The 18,870-nt window shown below is 51.6% G+C and overlaps 1 protein-coding gene across 6 annotated transcripts in view; it reads right to left on the bottom strand.

Annotated features, from left to right (window-relative positions):
• Positions 1–18,870, bottom strand: part of LOC139253271 (uncharacterized) — a 135,371-nt gene that overhangs the window by 77,844 nt on the left and 38,657 nt on the right. For 2 of the 6 annotated variants that reach the window (XM_070873483.1, XM_070873481.1), the window contains exon 1: positions 9,599–9,770. The exons of the other annotated variants lie outside the window; for them this stretch is intronic. In XM_070873483.1, coding sequence (XP_070729584.1) covers positions 9,599–9,650 — 52 coding nt within the window. In that variant the 5' untranslated portion in view covers positions 9,651–9,770. Of the gene's footprint in view, positions 1–9,598; positions 9,771–18,870 lie in introns of those variants that run through there. 6 annotated transcript variants of the gene reach the window in all.

An 18,870-nucleotide genomic window follows, 5' to 3' on the forward strand; every position in this document is an offset into this window, starting at 1 on the left:
TAATTTGTAGCCGAGTTGTTCAAACATATCCTGAGCTTAGCTGTCCCACATTGCCCTGTACTGACCAACAATCCCTGTGTGAACAGGCAGCCCAAAAACACATACACTGCAACTGAACTCAGAACTCCTGCTGTGGATATGTTCTTTGCTGCCTTTACCACGGAGGTTGGTACAACAAGGATCAGAAAATCAGGTAAAAAGTTGCCAGTTTTAGTAATATTGTGCGATACCCAACACAAGATTCTGATGTAGGTTCAGATACAGAAGGCTCTCGGTCCACTTCATCTCATCCTTCCAGAATTCCAATACTACCATCGTCCCATTGCAGCGTCCAGCGGTTTGTAAACCTGTCCCGTGTTCTGGCCTCGCCTGGGAACCTGTTCCAGCTTTTGATCACCGTCTTCAAATAACTGAGTCCTGAACTTGGCCTTTACAATCCTGACTGTGCCCTCCTGCCCTGGTTATATCTGAAAGTATTGTTCTGGGTTTGCTTTACCTACCCCATAACACGTGCTGTCCTTCCCCTGGAGCACGGGTACCTCCTATTGTTTATTTCCAATATTTTTATTCATTTATTCGTGGGCATCGCCGGTAAGGCCAGCATTTATTGCCCATCCCTAATTGCCTTAGAGAAGGAGGTGGTGAGCCGCCTTATACAACTGAGAGCAAGTGCTCTACTCGGAACTCCGACACGGCAAGCGAGCCCCAGGTGGGCAGAGGAAACGTTTCAAGGACACCCTCAAAGCCTCCCTAATAAAATGCAACATCCCCACTGGCACCTGGGAATCCCTGGCCCAAAGACCGTCCTAAGTGGAGGAAGAGCATCCGGGAGGGCGTTGAGCACCTGGAGTCTCGTCGCCGAGAGCGTGCAGAAACCAAGCGCAGGTAGCAGAAGGAGAGTGCGGCAAACCAGTCCCATCCACCCTTTCCTTCAACCACAGTGTGTTCCACCTGTGACAGAGACTGTAATTCCTCTATTAGACTGTTCAGTCACCTGAGAACTCACTTCTCGAGTGGAAGCAAGTCTTCCTCGATTCCGAGGGACTGCTTATGATGATGATGACAACTGAGTGGCTTTTTAGACCATTTCAGAGGGCAGTTAAGGGTCAACCACATTGCACTGGGTCTGGAGTCACATATAGGCCAGACCGGGCAAGGACGGCAGATTTCCTTCCCTAAAGGCCATTAATGAACCAGATGGGTTTTTATGACAATCCGGTGGTTTCATGGTCACCATTACTGACACTGGATTTTTATTCCAGATTTATTTATTCACTGAATTTAAATTCCCCAGCGGCCGTGGTGGGATTTGAACTCATGTCTCTGGATCATTAATCCAGGCCTCTGGATAACTCATCCAATGATATAACCACTATGCTACCGTTCCCGATATATACGGCACCTTTCATTTATTCTTACTGAACACCATTCATCATTAATCAGCCCAGCTGGGAAGCTTGTTGAGCTCTCTTTGTGAGATCTTGGCTGCGTCCACTGAATCCACCGCCCCCCCCCGAGTCCACCTCCCCCCCGTCCCCGCTCAATCCACACTCTCCCCCACCCCCTGAGTCCACCTCCCCCGCCCCCACCACCCCCCCACCCCCCGAGTCCACCCCCCCCGTCCCCGCTCAATCCACTCTCCCCCCCCACCCCCCCGAGTCCACCTCCCCCCGGTCAATCCACACTCCCCCCACCCCCCGAGTCCACCCCCCCCCCCCCGCTCAATCCACACTCCCACCCCCCGAGTCCACCTCCCCCCACCCCCGCTCAATCCACACTCCCCCCCCACCCACTGAGTCCACCCCACCCCCACCCCCGCTCAATCCACACTCCCCCCCCCCACCCACTGAGTCCACCCCACCCCCACCCCCGCTCAATCCACACTCCCCCCCCCACCCCCGCTCAATCCACACTCCCCCCACCCCCCGAGTCCACCTCCCCCCACCCCCGCTCAATCCACACTCCCCCCACCCACTGAGTCCACCCCCCCCCCACCCCCGCTCAATCCACACTCCCCCCCCACCCCCGAGTCCACACCTCCTCCCACCCCCGCTCAATCCACACTCCCCCCCCCACCCCGAGTCCACCTCCCCCCACCCCCGCTCAATCCACACACTCCCCCCTACCCCCCGAGTCCACTACGCCCCCCGCCCCCGCTCAATGCACACTCTCCCCCCCTCCGCGAATCCACAGTTCCTCCCCCCCGACCCCTGCTGAATCCACAGTCCCCCCCCCCCCATCCAAGGCAAGTCAAAAAATCTCCTTTGTGCGGCCACAAATCCCCCTTGCCCCAAACTCCAACCCACTTCCCCCATTTACCTGGAAGTTGTCAGGCCGCCAGGGGCCACCGGATCTTCATCTCCAGCAGACACTCTGTGCCCTCTTCCCAGCCTGGAGTGGGCGGCAGTATTTATACAGACCCGGGAGGTGCAGAGATCACTCCCCAAACCCACTCCGGGTTAAAATTGACCGGCGGTATTTATACAGACCCGGGAGGTGCAGAGATCACTCCCCAAGACCCACTCTGGGTTAAAATCGACCGGCAGTATTTATACAGACCCGGGAGGTGCAGAGATCACTGCCCAAGACCCACTCCGGGTTAAAATCGACCAGCAGTATTTATACAGACCCGGGAGGTGCAGAGATCACTCCCCAAGACCCACTCCGGGTTAAAATCGACCAGCAGTATTTATACAGACCCGGGAGGTGCAGAGAGACCACTCCCCTAGACCCACTCCGGGTTAAAGACCCCAGAGAATGACCTGTGAAGTGCTCCGGTGGGGATCTGGAAAAGATTAAAGGGCAGAAGTGATTTGTGCAGAAGACAAAAGGAGACCTAATGGGAGAAATAAAATAAATAAAAGACTTATACGAAACGCAGAGTGTGAGTAGAATGAGAAGAATGAAACACTGGTCATGCTGCTGTTTAACCTGTGGTCAAATCTGATTTTTAATTTGCATTCTGAAAACCTGAGCGATACAGTAAATAAAGGGGAGCAGTTTCAGCAGGAGATCTTTCCATTCCCAATACAATAAATGTGTTATTTAAAGAGAGAATCCCTTCACAGCACAGGGATGTACAACAGTGACTCCCTTCAGTAGGTACCATTGGCTCACTCCATTCCCCCCGAACGTGGCAGCTAACAAACTCCCATTGGAACAGCTATTTCAATTGCTCACTATCTGCAATTTATCTTTTCAAAGTTCCATTATATGTGTCTTCCCTTGTCCACCGTCCCACATTGGCAGCCATTTGACCAATTAGAATGATGGTTTCTGAATCAGGGTCAATCCTCCAATCCATTTGTCTCAATCCTTCCCTCATCTCTTTAAATTTAGCAATTATAAAGTTGTAAACCTGGCTCCTGGCCTTTGGTATAATTGGGTCTCAGATAGAAACATACACAGGATGCGGCCATTCGGCCCATGGTACCTGTGCTGGCCCTTTGCAAGAGCTATTCAATTACTCCCATCCCCTGCTCTCCCCCCATAGCCTTGCAGAATTTTCCTTTTCAAGTATTTATCCAATTTCCTTTTGAAAGTTGTTATTGAATCTGGTTCCACCGCCCTTTCAGGCAGTGCACTCCAGATCATAACAAAGGGGAGGGTTACTGATGGGGGCAAGGTGGTTCATGGTCAAACATGACAGCCCCCTGCCACGCTACTCACTGCCTTCCCCACTGCCCCATACCATGCTACTCACTGCCTTCCCCACTGCCCCATACCATGCTACTCACTGCTTCCCCACTGCCCCATACCATGCTACTCACTGCTTGCCGTCAGGGGAGGGGGGATGGTGAAAATGGTCAAGGAAGGGGGAGGGGGAGTGAACACGGTCGGGGGAGGGGGTGAACACTGTCAGGGGAGGGGGAGGGGATGAACACGGTCGGGGGAGGGGGAGGGGATGAACACGGTCGGGGAGGGGGTGAACACGGTCGGAGGAGGGGGAGGGGGTGAACACGGTCGGGGGAGGGGATGAACACGGTCGGGGAGGGGGTGAACACGGTCGGAGGAGGGGGAGGGGGTGAACACGGTCGGGGGAGGGGAGAACACGGTCGGGGGAGGGGAGAACACGATCGGGGGAGGGGGAGGGGGTGAACACGGTCGGGGGAGGGGAGAACACGGTCGGGGGAGGGGGAGGGGGTGAACACGGTCGGGGGAGGGGAGAACATGGTCGGGGGAGGGGAGAACACGATCGGGGGAGGGGGAGGGGGTGAACACGGTCGGGGGAGGGGAGAACACGGTCGGGGGAGGGGGAGGGGGTGAACACGGTCGGGGGAGGGGAGAACATGGTCGGGGGAGGGGGTGAACACGGTTGGGGGAGGGGGTGAACACGGTCGGGGGAGGGGAAGGGGATGAACACTGTCGGGGGAGGGGAGAACACGGTCGGGGGAGGGGAGAACACGGTCGGGTGAGGGGGAGGGGGTGAACACGGTTGGGGGAGGGGGAGGGGGAGGGGATGAACACGGTCGGGGGAGGGGAGAACACGGTCGGGGGAGGGGGAGGGGGTGAACACGGTCGGGGGAGGGGGAGGGGTTGAACATGGTCGGGGGAGGGGGAGGGGGTGAACACGGTCGGGGGAGGGGAGAACACGGTCGGGGGAGGGGAGAACAGGGTCGGGGGAGGGGGTGAACACGGTCGGGGGAGGGGAGGGGATGAACACGGTCGGGGGAGGGGAGAACACGGTCGGGGGAGGGGGAGGGGAGGGGATGAACACGGTCGGAGGAGGGGGAGGGGAGAACACGGTCGGGGGAGGGGGGAGGGGAGGGGGTGAACACGGTCGGGGGAGGGGGAGGGGAGAACACGGTCGGGGGAGGGGGGACGGGAGGGGGTGAACACGGTCGGGGGTCCTCCAGCCCTTCTCCGGGAACTCTGCACTCTAATTCTGGCCTCTTGTGCATCCCCCACTTCCTTCGCCCCACCATTCTGGTGGCCGTGCCTTCAGCTGTCTGGGCCCGAAGCTGTGGCATTCCCTCCCTAAACCTCTCCGCCTCTACTTCCTTTTGGTCACTCCTTAAACCCGACCTCTTCACCTGGCTTAATATCTGTTTATGTGGCTCGGTGTCAAATTGTGTCTGTTACCGTTCCTGAGAAGCACCTTGTGAGGGTTTATTACGTTAAAGGCACTATAAATACAAGTTGTTCTCATTGAATGGGTCGGGCTGCAGCCCACAATTGGATTTGTGCAGCCACAAACACACTCGGCAAACAGCGAGGGGGAGCCCAGCTTCTCCAAGTATTGGCGGACCGGATTAAACACACGGAGAACTGCAAACCCCAAATTCTGGTTCGAAAACGAATGGAGTTGTGAGCATCAGTGAATAAATGGGAGCAGTGGCAACACCAACAAATCAGTAAGTTAGTGGGACAGTGAGAACTGAACCAACTCCAGAGCCATGGACACACGGAAATCAATTCCTGAAGCAGCAGGCACATCAGCAGATGAATGGATTAACAGCAACATTGGTGAATTGAGAGAGAATGGGCTAGCAACAAATCAATAAAGGAAGGGAGCAGCTGGCACTGGTGAACTAATACCCTTCTTACCTTTGCTGCCACTGCTTCCTGCCCCCGAGGCTGTTAACCCACTTTCACTGGTTCACCAGCGGTTTACGTTTCAAAGCACTGTGACCCATCCTCGTGTATTTGCTGACTACAAGGCAAGTTCAAAACACTAAAGGTGGTTTCAGCGAAGAAAGAGGCTTTTACTTTGCTGCAGCACTTGGACAGTTAATATATATTTGTATAATATAATCAGTTTATGTGCTTTCAAAAATTCCTGCGTAAAATCCACTGGTGGCTGTATTTTAATATACATTGCTGTATAGATAGAGACACATAAATAGGTGTATCCCACTCAATGATGTTCACAAACACCCCATACAAGTAAAACACATTCAAAAATATTCTGATTTGTCTTTCTTGGATCCAAAATGGATGACCTCACACTTCCCTGTAATAAACCCCACCTGCCATAGTTTTGCCCACTCACTGAGTCTGTCGATGTATCTTTGTAACTTCCTGTTCACATCTGCACAACTGACTGTGTCTCCTAACTCAGTGCCATCTTGGATGTGTAACTCAATCCCTCCATCCAAATCACTAATAAATATGGTGAAGAGCTGAGTCCCGATCCCTGGGAAACACCACTTGTCACCTCCTGCTAATCAGAGTACTTGTCACTGTCTCCTATCTCTCAACCAATGACCAACACATTTCACTGAGTCCCCTTCAATTCCATGCCTTCTCATGTTTGATAATCTGTCAGGAACCTGATCTTTCTGGAAGTTCATGCAGACCATATCCATAGACACTCCCCTATCCACCATGTGAGTGAGATCCTAAACACATTCAGCTCGATGAACCAGACATGACCTAGTCTTCACAATCCGTGCTGGCTCTCTTTGATCAGCTCAGACTTGTCCACGTGCTCGGTCACTCTGTCCCTGGTGATCTATTCCAGCAACTTCCCCACAACTGACATTAAACTGACAGGTCAATAGTTACTTGGGGGCCAAGTTTTGGCCTGAGTTGCTCCTGTTTTTTTGGAGCAACTGGTTTAGAATAGAGTATCTTAGAAATTGCAATTCTCGGCATTTAGTTTGCTCCAGTTCTAGTCAGTTGGAACAGTTTCAGTTTGGAACAGCTTTTTATTTTCAAAAGGGGGCGTGTCCGGCCACTTTTGAAAGTTTAGGCAGTGAAAACATACTCCAAACTAACTTAGAATAGAGTAAGTGTAGATTTTTGTACGCTCAGAAAAACCTTGTCTACACTTAGAAAATCAGGCGTAGGTTACAAATCAGGCGTAAGGAATGGCAGGGTTTAAAGGGAAGTTTACAAACATTAAACACTTCAGTTTTACAAATAAAGAGCCATCATCAATAATAAATGATAAATACATTAATAAATCAACCAATAAATCAATCAAAACAAAATAAACAAACATTTTTTTTTAATTAAAAAATCAATAAATAAAACATTTTCTACTTGCCGACTGCAGCACCGGGAGTCCTCCAACAGCGTGCTGGGACATCCCCCGCCCCAGTGTGTCTCTATCTCTCTGTCTGTCAGAGTCTGTGTTTCTGACAGTGAGGGGAGGGGGAAGGGGGAGGGGGAGGAGGGGGTGGGGAGGAGGAGGGGGAAGAGGGGGTGCGGCAGGGAGAAGGGAGGGGAAGGGGGGAAAAGGGGAGGAGAGGGGAGAGAGGGGAGGGGTGGGGAGAGAAGGGAGGGAGAGAAGGGAGTGGGGGAGGGAGGGAGAGAAGGGAGTGGGGGAGGGAGGGAGCGAAGGGAGGGGGGAGGGAGGGAGGGAGAGAAGGGAGTGGGGGAGGGAGGGAGCGAAGTGAGGGGGGAGGGAGGGAGACAAGTGAGGGGGAGGGAGGGAGAAGGGAGGGAGGGAGGGAGAGAAGGGAGGGAGAGGGGAGAGGGAGGGAGAGAAGGGAGGGGGAGGGAGGGAGAGAGAGAAGGGAGAAAGGAGAGGGAGGCTGCACGGGCCGGGCCCAAGACTTCGGGCTGGGCCTGTTTTTAGCACCGGATTTCCAGGTAGGCGCCGTCGGGTCCAGGGTCCGTGGTCCGGCGGGGGTCGGGATGGGTGGGGGCGGAGGTCGGGTCGGCGGGGGGTCGTGTCCGGTCCGGGGGGGGGAGCGGGAGTCGAGTCAGGGGGGAGGGGGAGGTGAAGGTCGGGGGGGGGGGTCGGGTCGCGTCCGGGGGGTGGGGGAGCGGGAGTTGAGTCGGGGGGGGGGAGGTGAGAGTCGGGGGGTGGGGGGGTTGGGTCGGGCCGGGAGGAATCAGGAGCTGGGCGTGGGAGGTGCAGCCTTATCCACGCAGCCCCAGTGAGGCCATTCGGCCAGGGCTAGGGGCTGCGTGCTTCGGGCCCCTCCCACACAGTTTTGGGCACCTGGAGCTACTGCACATGCGCGCCCACTGTAGTGCGCATGTGCAGAGGTCCCGGCACTGTTTTCAGAGCAGGGACCTGGCTCCGCCCCCCACAGCTCGTGATGCGCCGCGCCCAGCTCCAGAGGACCTGCAGGGAGCCGGAGAATAGGTAATTTTTTTTTTAAGGCACACTTTGTGGCGTGAAAAATGGGCGTCCAGTCGGGGCGTGGCCCGAAACTTGGGCCCTTGCTTTCTGCCTCCTCCCTACTTCAAATATGGAGCACCATTTTCAATTTTCCAGACCAAGGACATAATTCCTGATTCTAGAGAACTCTGGAAAACAATGAAACACATCTACAATTTCCTCACTGGTTTCTTTTAATATCCGGGGTGGTAACCAGCAGGTCCTGGAGATCTGTCTCTCTTCAGTCACAATATTTACACAGTGACATTTTTTACATGCATTAACTCCAGTATGTTCTTCTAAATGGATGCAAAGTTTCCATTGCCCAAGTCTGCCATGCCCTTATTATCTATTATAGTCTCGCCTGTATCTGTCTTTATTGGGCCCACATTCCCCTTCAGCTGCTCCCTTTCTCCAAATAAACTGAAACACCCATCAGTGCCTTTGTCACCTCGAGACTTGACTATTCCAACACACTCCACATTCAACCCTACGTAAGCTAGAGGTGATCCAAAACTCGGCTGTCCGTGTCCTAACTCGCACCAAGTCCCACTCACCCATCACCCCTGAGCTCGCTGACCGACATTAGCTTCCGGTTAAGCAATGCCTCGATTTCAAAATTCTCATCCTTGTTTTCAAATCCCTCCATGGCCTCGTTCCTCCCTATCTCTGTAATCTCCTCCAGCCCCACAACCCCTGCCCCCCGCCCACGCAAGATATCTGCGCTCCTCTAATTCTGCCCTCTTGCCCATCCCTGATTATAATCGCTCCACCATTGGTGGCCGTACATTCTGTTGCCTGGGCCCCAAGCTCTGGAACTCCCTGCCTAAACCTCTCTGCCTCTCTTTCCTCCTTCAAGCTAATCCTTAAAACATACCTCTTTGACCAAGCTTTTGATCACCTGCACTAATTTCTGCTTATGCAGCTCGGTGTCAAATTTTATCTCTCATACTCCTGTGAAGCCCCTTGGGAAGTTTCACTACGTTAAAGGTGCTATATAAATACCAGTTGTTGTTGTTGATAACTTCTGCTGTTTGCTTTGATAATCTTCACCAGTTTTTTCTGTATTCCTTTATGCAGCTCTTACTTTCTTTGTATCCCTTTGTTGCTTTATTTCCACATTGCCTTGCATTTGTGTCAGCCTTTGCTTTTAGTATAATACAGTTTCTTACCTCACAGGAGGGGCCAGCCTACTGATAGCTCACCCAACGCCTGTTCTTCACAAGTGAATCTGAACAATACATCGTGGATGGCTTCTCAGCCTGGAAGAGCAGTTGATCCTATTGGTCTCCACACCCCAGCAGTCACACACACAGACCAGGAGTGGGATAACTGGGCACTGTGGCTCAGTGTCACATCTTACCGGGTATTTGTCCACTGAACCATGAGAAATCCCAACATATCTCAATTCTTAAACATAAATATCTGACTGCAAAATACCCGACTCACACCACCCGGCCACAATCCCGAAATCAAACTCAGAAATGTGATCATATGAAACCAAACCCAGGTTGGATGCCCCCACTCTGGGCATTTACTTACCCACTGCGACACAGAGGGTCAGAGTCACGGCTGTGAGCCTCGGGCCAAACATTTCAAATTAATTATTTTTAAAAGATGAAATTCCTGTTCATTCACACACTGTATAATATGCTACCGTCGATGTTTCAGAGATAGCTGATTGTCACTGAACTTCCTTACAGGGTTCTCACAGCTCAAGTACAAACCACATAAAGAGGAACGAATAACAAGAGCAAGTGGGCCGTCCTCTGGAAAAACATATTCACACAAAGAAAGACTTGCATTTATATAGCGCCTTTCACGAGCACCAGATGTCTCAAAGCGCTTTACAACCAATGAAGTACTTTTGGAGTGTAGTCACTGTTGCAATGTGGGAAACGGGGCAGCCAATTTGTGCACAGCAAGCTCCCACAAACAGCAATGTGATAATGACCAGATAGCCCGTTTTTGTTGTTGATTGAGGGATAAATATTGGCGAGGACACAGGGATAACTTCCCTGCTCTTATTTGAAATGGTGCCATGGGAGCTTTTACATCCACCTGAGAGCAGACAGTGTCTCAGTTTGTCTCATCCGAAAAACAGCACCTCCGACAGTGCAGCACTCCCTCAGCACTACACTGGAGTGTCAGCCTAGATCTATGTTCTCAAGTTCCTGGAGTGGGACTTGAACCCACAACATACTGACTCAGAGGTGAGAGAGCGACCCACTGAGCCACAGTTGACACTTACAAACAAGCAGCGAAACTAGTTTGTACCAATCGCTTTTGAATGCAGTATTTCCCGTTCGAGTCGAGAAGCACAGTATGGGCCAGGCTGAGTGGACCCGTGGGTCTATTCCCGTCCAGAATTTTCAAATATTCTTAAAATATCACTAGAAATGTAACACTTGAGAAATCCTCTCAACGGAGCTGAAAATCTGCATCCCTTCCGGCACATTCCTGCAGTAACTCCGGTGGACCTTTGGTAAAAAGGCCACAAGTTGGGCCTGGGCCCTGGATACCCAGGTCCTGCCCTTACGTGGGTGAACCTGCTGGGTCTGGTAAGGGGTGAGGCCTCTGCCCGGCCCAAACAGGCCAGCGACGTAGGAGGTGGTGAAGTGAGGGACTCCCAACACTGAGAATTCCGGCATTCCCTGCCTCTCACTCACTGGGCATACCACAGGAGGCCGGAACCAGTGGACCAGACAAAGTGAGGCCAGGAGTACCAGCTTCTTCGAAGGTGAAGGTGGGGCCGGGAGAACAAGGCTGGTCAGGTGTGGTTCAGTGGGTCACTCTCTCACCTCCAGGTCAGAAGGTTGTGAGTTCAAGTCCCACTCCGCACTCCTCAACACATCATCCAGGATCACACTCCAGTGCAGTACTGAGGGAGTGCTGCGGTGTTGGAGGTGCCATCATTCGATGAGACATTAACCGAGGCCTTGTCTTCCCTCTCAGGTGGATGTAAAATATCCCACGGCACTAACCAAAGAATAGGGGCGTTCTCCCCGGAGTCCTGGCTAAGATTTATCCCTCAACCAACATCACTAAAACTGATTATCTGGTCATTATCACATGCTGCTAGTGGGATCTTGCTGTGCACAAATTGGTTGCTGCGTTTCCGATGTTACAACAGTGACTACACTTGTAAATTACTTCATTGTCGGTAAAGTGTGTTGGGACGTTCTGCGGTTGTGAAAGGTCTGTAGAAATGCAAGTCTATCTTTCTTTCGTTATTGGTTCCTCACACTGGTAGCTGTGGGTCCCTGATACACCCGCTTCTCTTGCTGCTATTTAGATTACTGCTTCAAAGTAAACCAGCAAACTGGGGCCAGAGGATACAAACAAAAATTAGAGCAAAGTACATTTAAAACTGAGTATCAGAGGGCTAAATGTTTCAACGCTGTACAGGAACACTGGGATTATTCTAACTGAAATAGGACCATGTGACAAGTTAGGATACTCGAGGGATCAGAAGGGACCATTTTGCCTTTTCTCATCCCACAGAGATCTGGGAATAGATACACAAATCTCTAAACATAGCAACACAATTTGATCAAGGCATAAAGAGTGCAAACAAAGTACGAGGGTTCATTTGTAAAAATAGTATTCAAAAAAGTAGGAAGGTTTTGTTAAATTAGTGCAGAACCTTGCGTCGACCACACTTGGAACTATTGTAGCGGTTCTGGTCTCCATACTACAAAAAGGATATTGAACCACTGGAGAAAGTGCAGGAAAGATTTACAAGCACCTTCTCAGAATTCAGAGGGTGCAACTTTGGGGAAAGATTGAGCAGCCAGCGACTCTTTTCTCTGCAAAAGATGAAGAGGAGACCTGATTGAGGTCTTTAAAACCATGAAGGGTTCGATAGGGTGGGTGTGGAGAGATTGTTTCCACCTTTGAGTGAGTCTAGAATAAAGGGACAGAAATAGGCAAGATAGTCACTAACAGATCAAATCAAGAATTTAGGAGGGATCTGTTGACAGAGAGTGGTGAGAATGTGGAACTCGATGCCACACGGAGCAGTTGAAGCTGGTGGCTTGGTGCATCCATGAGGGAGAAGGGATCGAGGGATACTATGGCAGGGTGGGAAGTGGTAAAGAAAGAAAGACTAGCATTTATATAGCGCCTTTTATGATCACCGGATGTCTCAAAGTGCTTTACAGCCAATTAGGTACTTTTGGAGTGTAGTCACTGTTGTAATGTAGGAAACGCGGCAGCCAATTTGCGCACAGCAAGCTCCCAGCAAGTGATAATAACCAGATAATCTGTTTTTTTTGTTATGTTGATTGAGGGATAATTGGCCAAGACACCGAGGATAACTCCTCTGCTCTTCTTCCAAATAGTGCCATGGGATCTTTTACGTCCATTTGAGAGAGCAGACGGGACCTCGGTTTAACGTCTCATCCGAAAGACGGCATCTCCGACAGTGCACCACACTGGAGTGTAAGCCGAGACTTTTTTGTGCTCAAGTCTCTGGAGTGGGACTTGAACCCACAACCTTCTGACTCAGAGGCGAGAGTGCTACCCACATTTTTTTAATATAATTTATTCAACATTAAAAACATTTACAACATCGTGATCATTCCACTGTATCATACAAATCCTTTCCATCACTCGCACAGCCGTTCCTCCAACACACAGTAACATCAGAACCTGAAGTTTAATTTGTCTCCCGTAACATATATTAATCTATAGTACTTTAAAAATGATCATAACCAAACCTTCCGAACTCTTTCTAGGATATCCTCATCCCAAAAAGACAAAACAGGTCAGTGCCTTTAAAACGCTGCAACAACTGCTGCAATTTCTTCTCCCCCCTCAGTCCGTTCACATTAATCGAGACCAATGTATCATGGCTCCTAATAAAAGTGTGCCTGATAATCCCCATCATTTAATCTCTGGCTCTTCCCTTCTCTCAAGCTGCTTCTCAACTTTTGGGGCAGCTGTTGCTTTCTCCTGCAGCCTCCGGCTCCTTTTCACCTCCTGTTTGAACCTTCCCTGCCATTTCAGCCTCTTCCTTACAATCGGTTTAGGCCGAGGAGCTGCCCCTTCTCCCTCCTTCTGCCCCTCACTAACCTTTCCCTTTGCACATAATGGCACCCCACCCCCCACTTCCATATCTCCATCCCCCTGACTCCTCACTCTCGAGCTCTTCTGTAATCTCCCGTCCCTGCTCCCCGTCAGATACATCGGCCCCGAACTTGTGGAAGCTAAGTTCTGCCCAAGTTCCACCCAATGGACCGCTGAGATACCTGACGGTACTTTGGGCCGGAATTTGGTGGAAAAGTCCTGGAAAGACCGCTCGGCGGCAAAAAAAACATTTACACCATGAATCTGGGCGGCAGTGGGCGGGACCTCCCAATCTCAGCACCAAATGCAATCCTCGGCAAAGTACCGCCGCGGATTGAGTCGGGCCCAGGGAGGGCGAACAGATAAAATTCAAACTTTCCAAAAAATAAAAAAACACTGGAAAGCCTTCAGGGGACCCCATCCACATGAATCGCAGGAAAATAAAAATAAAAGAAGTTTACTAACCTTTTTTTGCGGGACTTCGTACTTACTGTTGAGCTTAGACCTGCCTCCACGCGGTGATCCTTCCCCCTGCTGCAGCGGACTCCCGCCTGGACCAAACTGGCAGCTCGGCGGGCGGGAGGACACTGACGTGAGTTGCACACCAGCGGACAGTTCCCAGCGGTCTTCCCTGCCCGCCGGCGGGAGGTCTCCACCAAACTGGCTGGGAGGGGAGACCGCCCATTAAACCCAGTGGCAGCGGGCGGTGAGTGCACCAAGTTCGGGCCATTATCTCCCTTCGACAGTCTTCCTGCTATCGTGGTTTCTCCAACAGTGCCGCTCCCTTCGGCCTCAGCTCCACCACTGACCCTTGCTCCCCGTTTCTTCTCTCTCTGGGACAATGGTGCGTCTTCACCTATCTTGCTCCCTTTTGGCTTCTTTGTCTCCCCACTCATTGTCCTGCTGGCCCTTTAAGACTCCTGCCTCTTGCACCCTCTCCTTGTCTTGCCCCCTCCTGCTCCCCAGGATATCTGACTCCCCGCCTTTCTTTGGAGTACTTACACTTACCCCGCTCCCACCTCCGCTCCCCCCACGGACACCCGATTCCTTAGGGTGAGCTGAGCCGTATTATGGCTCGACTCTGCCCTTGACCAATGCTGCCCCTCGCTGTCTTTGTCCTTTTCCACCACACTTGGTATGTTTTCCACCATCTCCGTCCTGTTCTCTGCTCCGCAATTTTCTGCCTCTTCTTGTGCTCTTTTCTCATTCCGTTCGCCGGCAGTGTCCTCCGCCTGCTCTGCTCCTCCAGCCACTCCACTCACACCTCCTGCTCGTTCTCCCATCTCCTCGTCACTCAAGGGGCTTCCTTCTGCCTCACACTCAGAGGGTGGGGCCTTTGTGACACACCCCACAGCTCTCTGCCTTGCAACTCCAAGTAATGTGTCCAGATTCGCCGCAGTTATAGCAGTACAGGTCTGGACAGCTTCTTCCAAGCTGGTCGTGTCCGAGACAATAACAGCAAATCTTCACCTGGTTACCATGCAGTACCCGGAAGTACTGCAGTCCTTCCATTGTCTCAAATTTCATGCTGGGTAATGACATCATCCCCTCTGGGAACCGTATCTTTACATAACAGGTTCCACCTGCTTCCCGCGTTCCTGGAGAGTATCTCCTCTTTATTGCCGAGTAAATTTTAATGTCCCACGACTCCAACTTTTTTATTAGCACATGGTCCTCAATATAAACCGTCAGGTTTAAGAATGAGACCACCACCTCTTCAGAATACAGCAGAGATACATCCAAGAACTTACCACCAACCTTCAAACTCAGTAAAAGTCTTCCCACCTCCTCTCAGCCACTGACCGTCACCTCGAACCCAACATTGGGCTTTGGTCGGCAGGCAAAGCAGCTTCTCTCACCGCAATCCTCATGTACTGCCTGGATAATGTCCCAAGCTCGTATCTCCTTATCCTCGCACTGCACCACCACCGTGTTTTCTTTTCCCAATCTCCTGGGGTCACGGCCCAAATCTTTGGGTCTTTTATTCTCCCTTCCCCCAACATTTTCTCCCCTGATTAAATGCATCCTGGGAACATTGTTCTCTGAGGGGCCCAGCACTCCGGGTCCCTGCACTCCGGGTCCCTCAGCAGACATCAGTTCATGGGCCAAAATGGCCCTAAAACCCAACAGCAACTTTTTACAAACTCACTCCAACCCCCAGCATTAATCAAACAACCAGCAGTCCCTGCTCACTCCTGGCCCCTCCCACCGAGAGAGTGCTACCCACTGAGCTACAGCTGATGGTAATTCAAGTGGGAGGAGCTTGTGTGGTATCAACACCGGCGCGGACCCATTGCGCCTCAGGGCCTGTGTGCGTTGTAGATTATGTATAATTCATCCCTAATTCTTCCTACGTTCTTAACATTACCACTTATTATAGGAGATCAGGTCAGCATTTACAGGAAATACCCTGGTTGGGCATTTTCCTGTTGTGGTACGGCTTCTAAGAGGTTGTTCATGGCCCGGTTTTGGATGCCAATCACGTGTATGAAAGACCAAAATCTGTTCCTGTTACGGAAGTATCATTAAGGAAGCAGTGAAAGAGGAAGTCAATTCGAAATAAAACCACTGCAGATTATTTTTGGATTGACCATTTTTGAAAGAGCGGCTTTGTTTGTGGGTTTGATGACGTGTGTACATACATTTTAAACTGGGGATAACATTCACCCCTGCTGATGGTCACTTGGGCTGTGCACAGTGACATTTAAGGCAGCCAGTACAATCAGTCTGGTTACAAATGTCACAGATAAGAGAGGACAAGAACAAATGATTTTGAGAGTTCCTCCTTGTTACTGTGTTTTCACAATTTTACGGGAGAGGAAATTGTGAGCTTGTGATCTGGGCACACTTAGACACCTTCTTCCACTTCTGTAATATCGCCCGTCTCTGCCCCTGCCCATCTGCTACTGAAACCCTCCCACGTTCCCTACAGACACAACTATTCCAACACTCTCCTGGCCGGCCTCACATCTTCACCCTTCATAAACTTGAACTCATCCAAAACTCTGCTGCCCTTAGCCTAACTCGTACTAGTCCCATTCACCCATCACCCGCTGACCGACATTAGCTCCCTGTCACCAACACCTCTGTCATGTATTCAACCAGCATTGTAACCCATGTATAATCTGACCTCAGTTGTACACTGTGAGAACAATGACCACTGGGTGGGAGACACTCCTAACCTGGACCTTCAGGTATAAAAGGGGAAGCTCCACCCACTTCCTGCACTTGAGTGCTAAGGAATAAAGGACAGGTCACAGACTGACCTCTCAAGCATGGGCCTCGTATGCATTTATACTGTATAGTAAGGACGTGCCAATAGCAACAAGAAACTGGGATTTAAACCACGCGAGCATGGCCACTAGCAGAACAGACGAGAGGTACTGTGTTAAGGAATGGTTGGGAGAGAGATTCAACATTGTTAAAGCAGCACACTGTTCTCCAGGCAGACAAGGGCAGTCGGGCATGCCCCAACATGTTGTCGAACCCAGAGGGGGAGTTCGACAGAGACAATGGCAAGCTGAACGGCAATTCACGCCATTGCAAGGGACAATGCGGCCAGTAATGGGGCCATCAACACCTGTTAATGGCACAATCAAGGGCAATAACAGGGGCAGTCAGGGACGATCGACTGGCAAGGGACCTTTTGTTCCAAACCACAGCTCATGCTGGGCGTGGAGGCACACACTCAGCCGGAGTTTGCAGAGGTGAGCAAAATACCTGCAGAAATTGCAGAAATGAACGCTGGGGGAAATCGCTGGAAGTTGAAGTTCAGCGAGTTCATGTGGAGCACGTATACAGTTCATACACCAGGACACCACCGATAATGAGGAAAGTGCTCCTCAATGGCATCCCAGTATCAATGGAGTTAGACACGGGGGCCAGCCAGCCCCTGATGGGTATCAAACAGTTCGAAAAGTTGTGGGCGTCCAAGGCCAGGAGGTCAAAATTATCGCCGATTGACGCACAACTACGGACTTACACAAAGCAGATCATTCCGGTGCTAGGCAGCGCCACGGTAGTCGTGACCCACAAAGATTCGGAGAACAGACTGCCACTCTGGATTGTCCCAGGGGACGGTCCCGCACTACTGGGGAGGAGTTGGCTTGCTGTCATGAACTGGAAATGGGACGATGTCAATGCAATTTCCTCTGTGGAGCGAGTATCATGCTCACAGGTCCTGGACAAATTTGACTCAGTATTTCAACCCGGCATTGGCACTTTCATGGGGGCCAAGGTAGTGATTCACATAAACCCGGACGCCAGGCCAGTACACCAGAAGGCCAGAGCGGTGCCGTACGTGATGCGGGAAAAGATAGAACGCGAATTGGACCGCCTGCTGAGGGAAGGCATCATCTCGCCAGTTGAATTCAGTGACTGGGCGAGCCCGATCGTGCCGGTGCTCAAGGCGGATGGGTCGGTCAGGATATTTGGCGATTACAAGGCCACCATCAATCGGGTGTCACTCCAAGACCAGTACCCGCTACCGAGAGCGGAGGACCTCTTTGCGACGCTATCCGGTGGCAAACTTTTTTCAAAATTGGACCTGACCTCAGCTTACATGACCCAGGAGCTGGCGAGTGAGTCGAAGAAGCTGACCACCATCACGACACACAAGGGGTTGTTTGAGTACAACAGATGTCCGTTCGGGATTCGCTCGGCCGCTGCGATCTTCCAACGAAATATGGAAAGCCTCAAGTCGATTCCAGGGACGGTGGTTTTTCAGGACGACATCCTCATTACGGGTTACGATACTGAAGAACACCTCCACAACCTGGAGGAGGTGCTACGCAGACTGGACCGGGTAGGGCTGCGACTGAAAAAGGCGAAGTGCGTCTTCCTAGCTCCAGATGCAGAATTCCTGGGGGTGAGGGTAGCAGCAGACGGGATCAGCCCTACTGCGTCCAAGACGGAAGCGATGCAGAGAGCACCCAGACCCCGTAACACGACGGAGCTGCGTTCGTTCCTGGGGCTCCTGAACTATTTTGGTAACTTTCTTCCCAAATTGAGCAGGCTGCTAGAGCCGCTACACGTGCTCCTACGCAAAGGTCGCAAATGGGTCTGGGGGGACAGCCAGGAAAGGGCTTTTAATAGAGCATGCAATTTGTTCTGTTCCAATAATCTGTTAACGCTATATGACCCATGTAAGAAACCTGTGTTAATGTGCACCACTGCCAGCAACTACAATCCTCAATTCATCTGACCTCACTCGCCTCCACCCACTCTCATTACACATCCTGAGGTGGCACCGTGACCATGTTCCTCAAAGGCATGCCATTCCCACTCCTTATGCATCTGCCTGATTCTCACCTTGCACTGCATCCATCAGATGCACACATTCCTCACAGGTCTGCAGGATGAAGAGTGCGCAGAATGCCAGGGAGAGGGCCAGGACCAGAGGAAGGGGGAGGTGAGCTTGTTAAGGGAGTGAGGATGAGAGGAGGTGCGTGAACTTGTCCGATTGGTGCTGATGAAAGTTATTTTATGTGAGGGTGAGGAGCGATGTGACTGGAGTAGGATTGACAGTACTGAGTGAGGGAGGGTGCATTGGAGGGTGCCAGAGGTGTAGCCCAGCGGGACAACACAGCGGGCCCAGACCAGAGGAGGGCAGCACAGGAGGAATGCTGCCCACCAGTGTGAGTCCACTGCTATTTATCGTTCTCCTGCCCTCTCAGCAGCTGGATAGCAGAGGATCTCACTTCTACATGGGATAACCCCTGCAATGAATCAATTACTCAAAACCA

This window comes from Pristiophorus japonicus, unplaced genomic scaffold, assembly GCF_044704955.1.
Source record: "Pristiophorus japonicus isolate sPriJap1 unplaced genomic scaffold, sPriJap1.hap1 HAP1_SCAFFOLD_489, whole genome shotgun sequence".
NCBI lineage: Eukaryota > Metazoa > Chordata > Chondrichthyes > Pristiophoridae > Pristiophorus > Pristiophorus japonicus.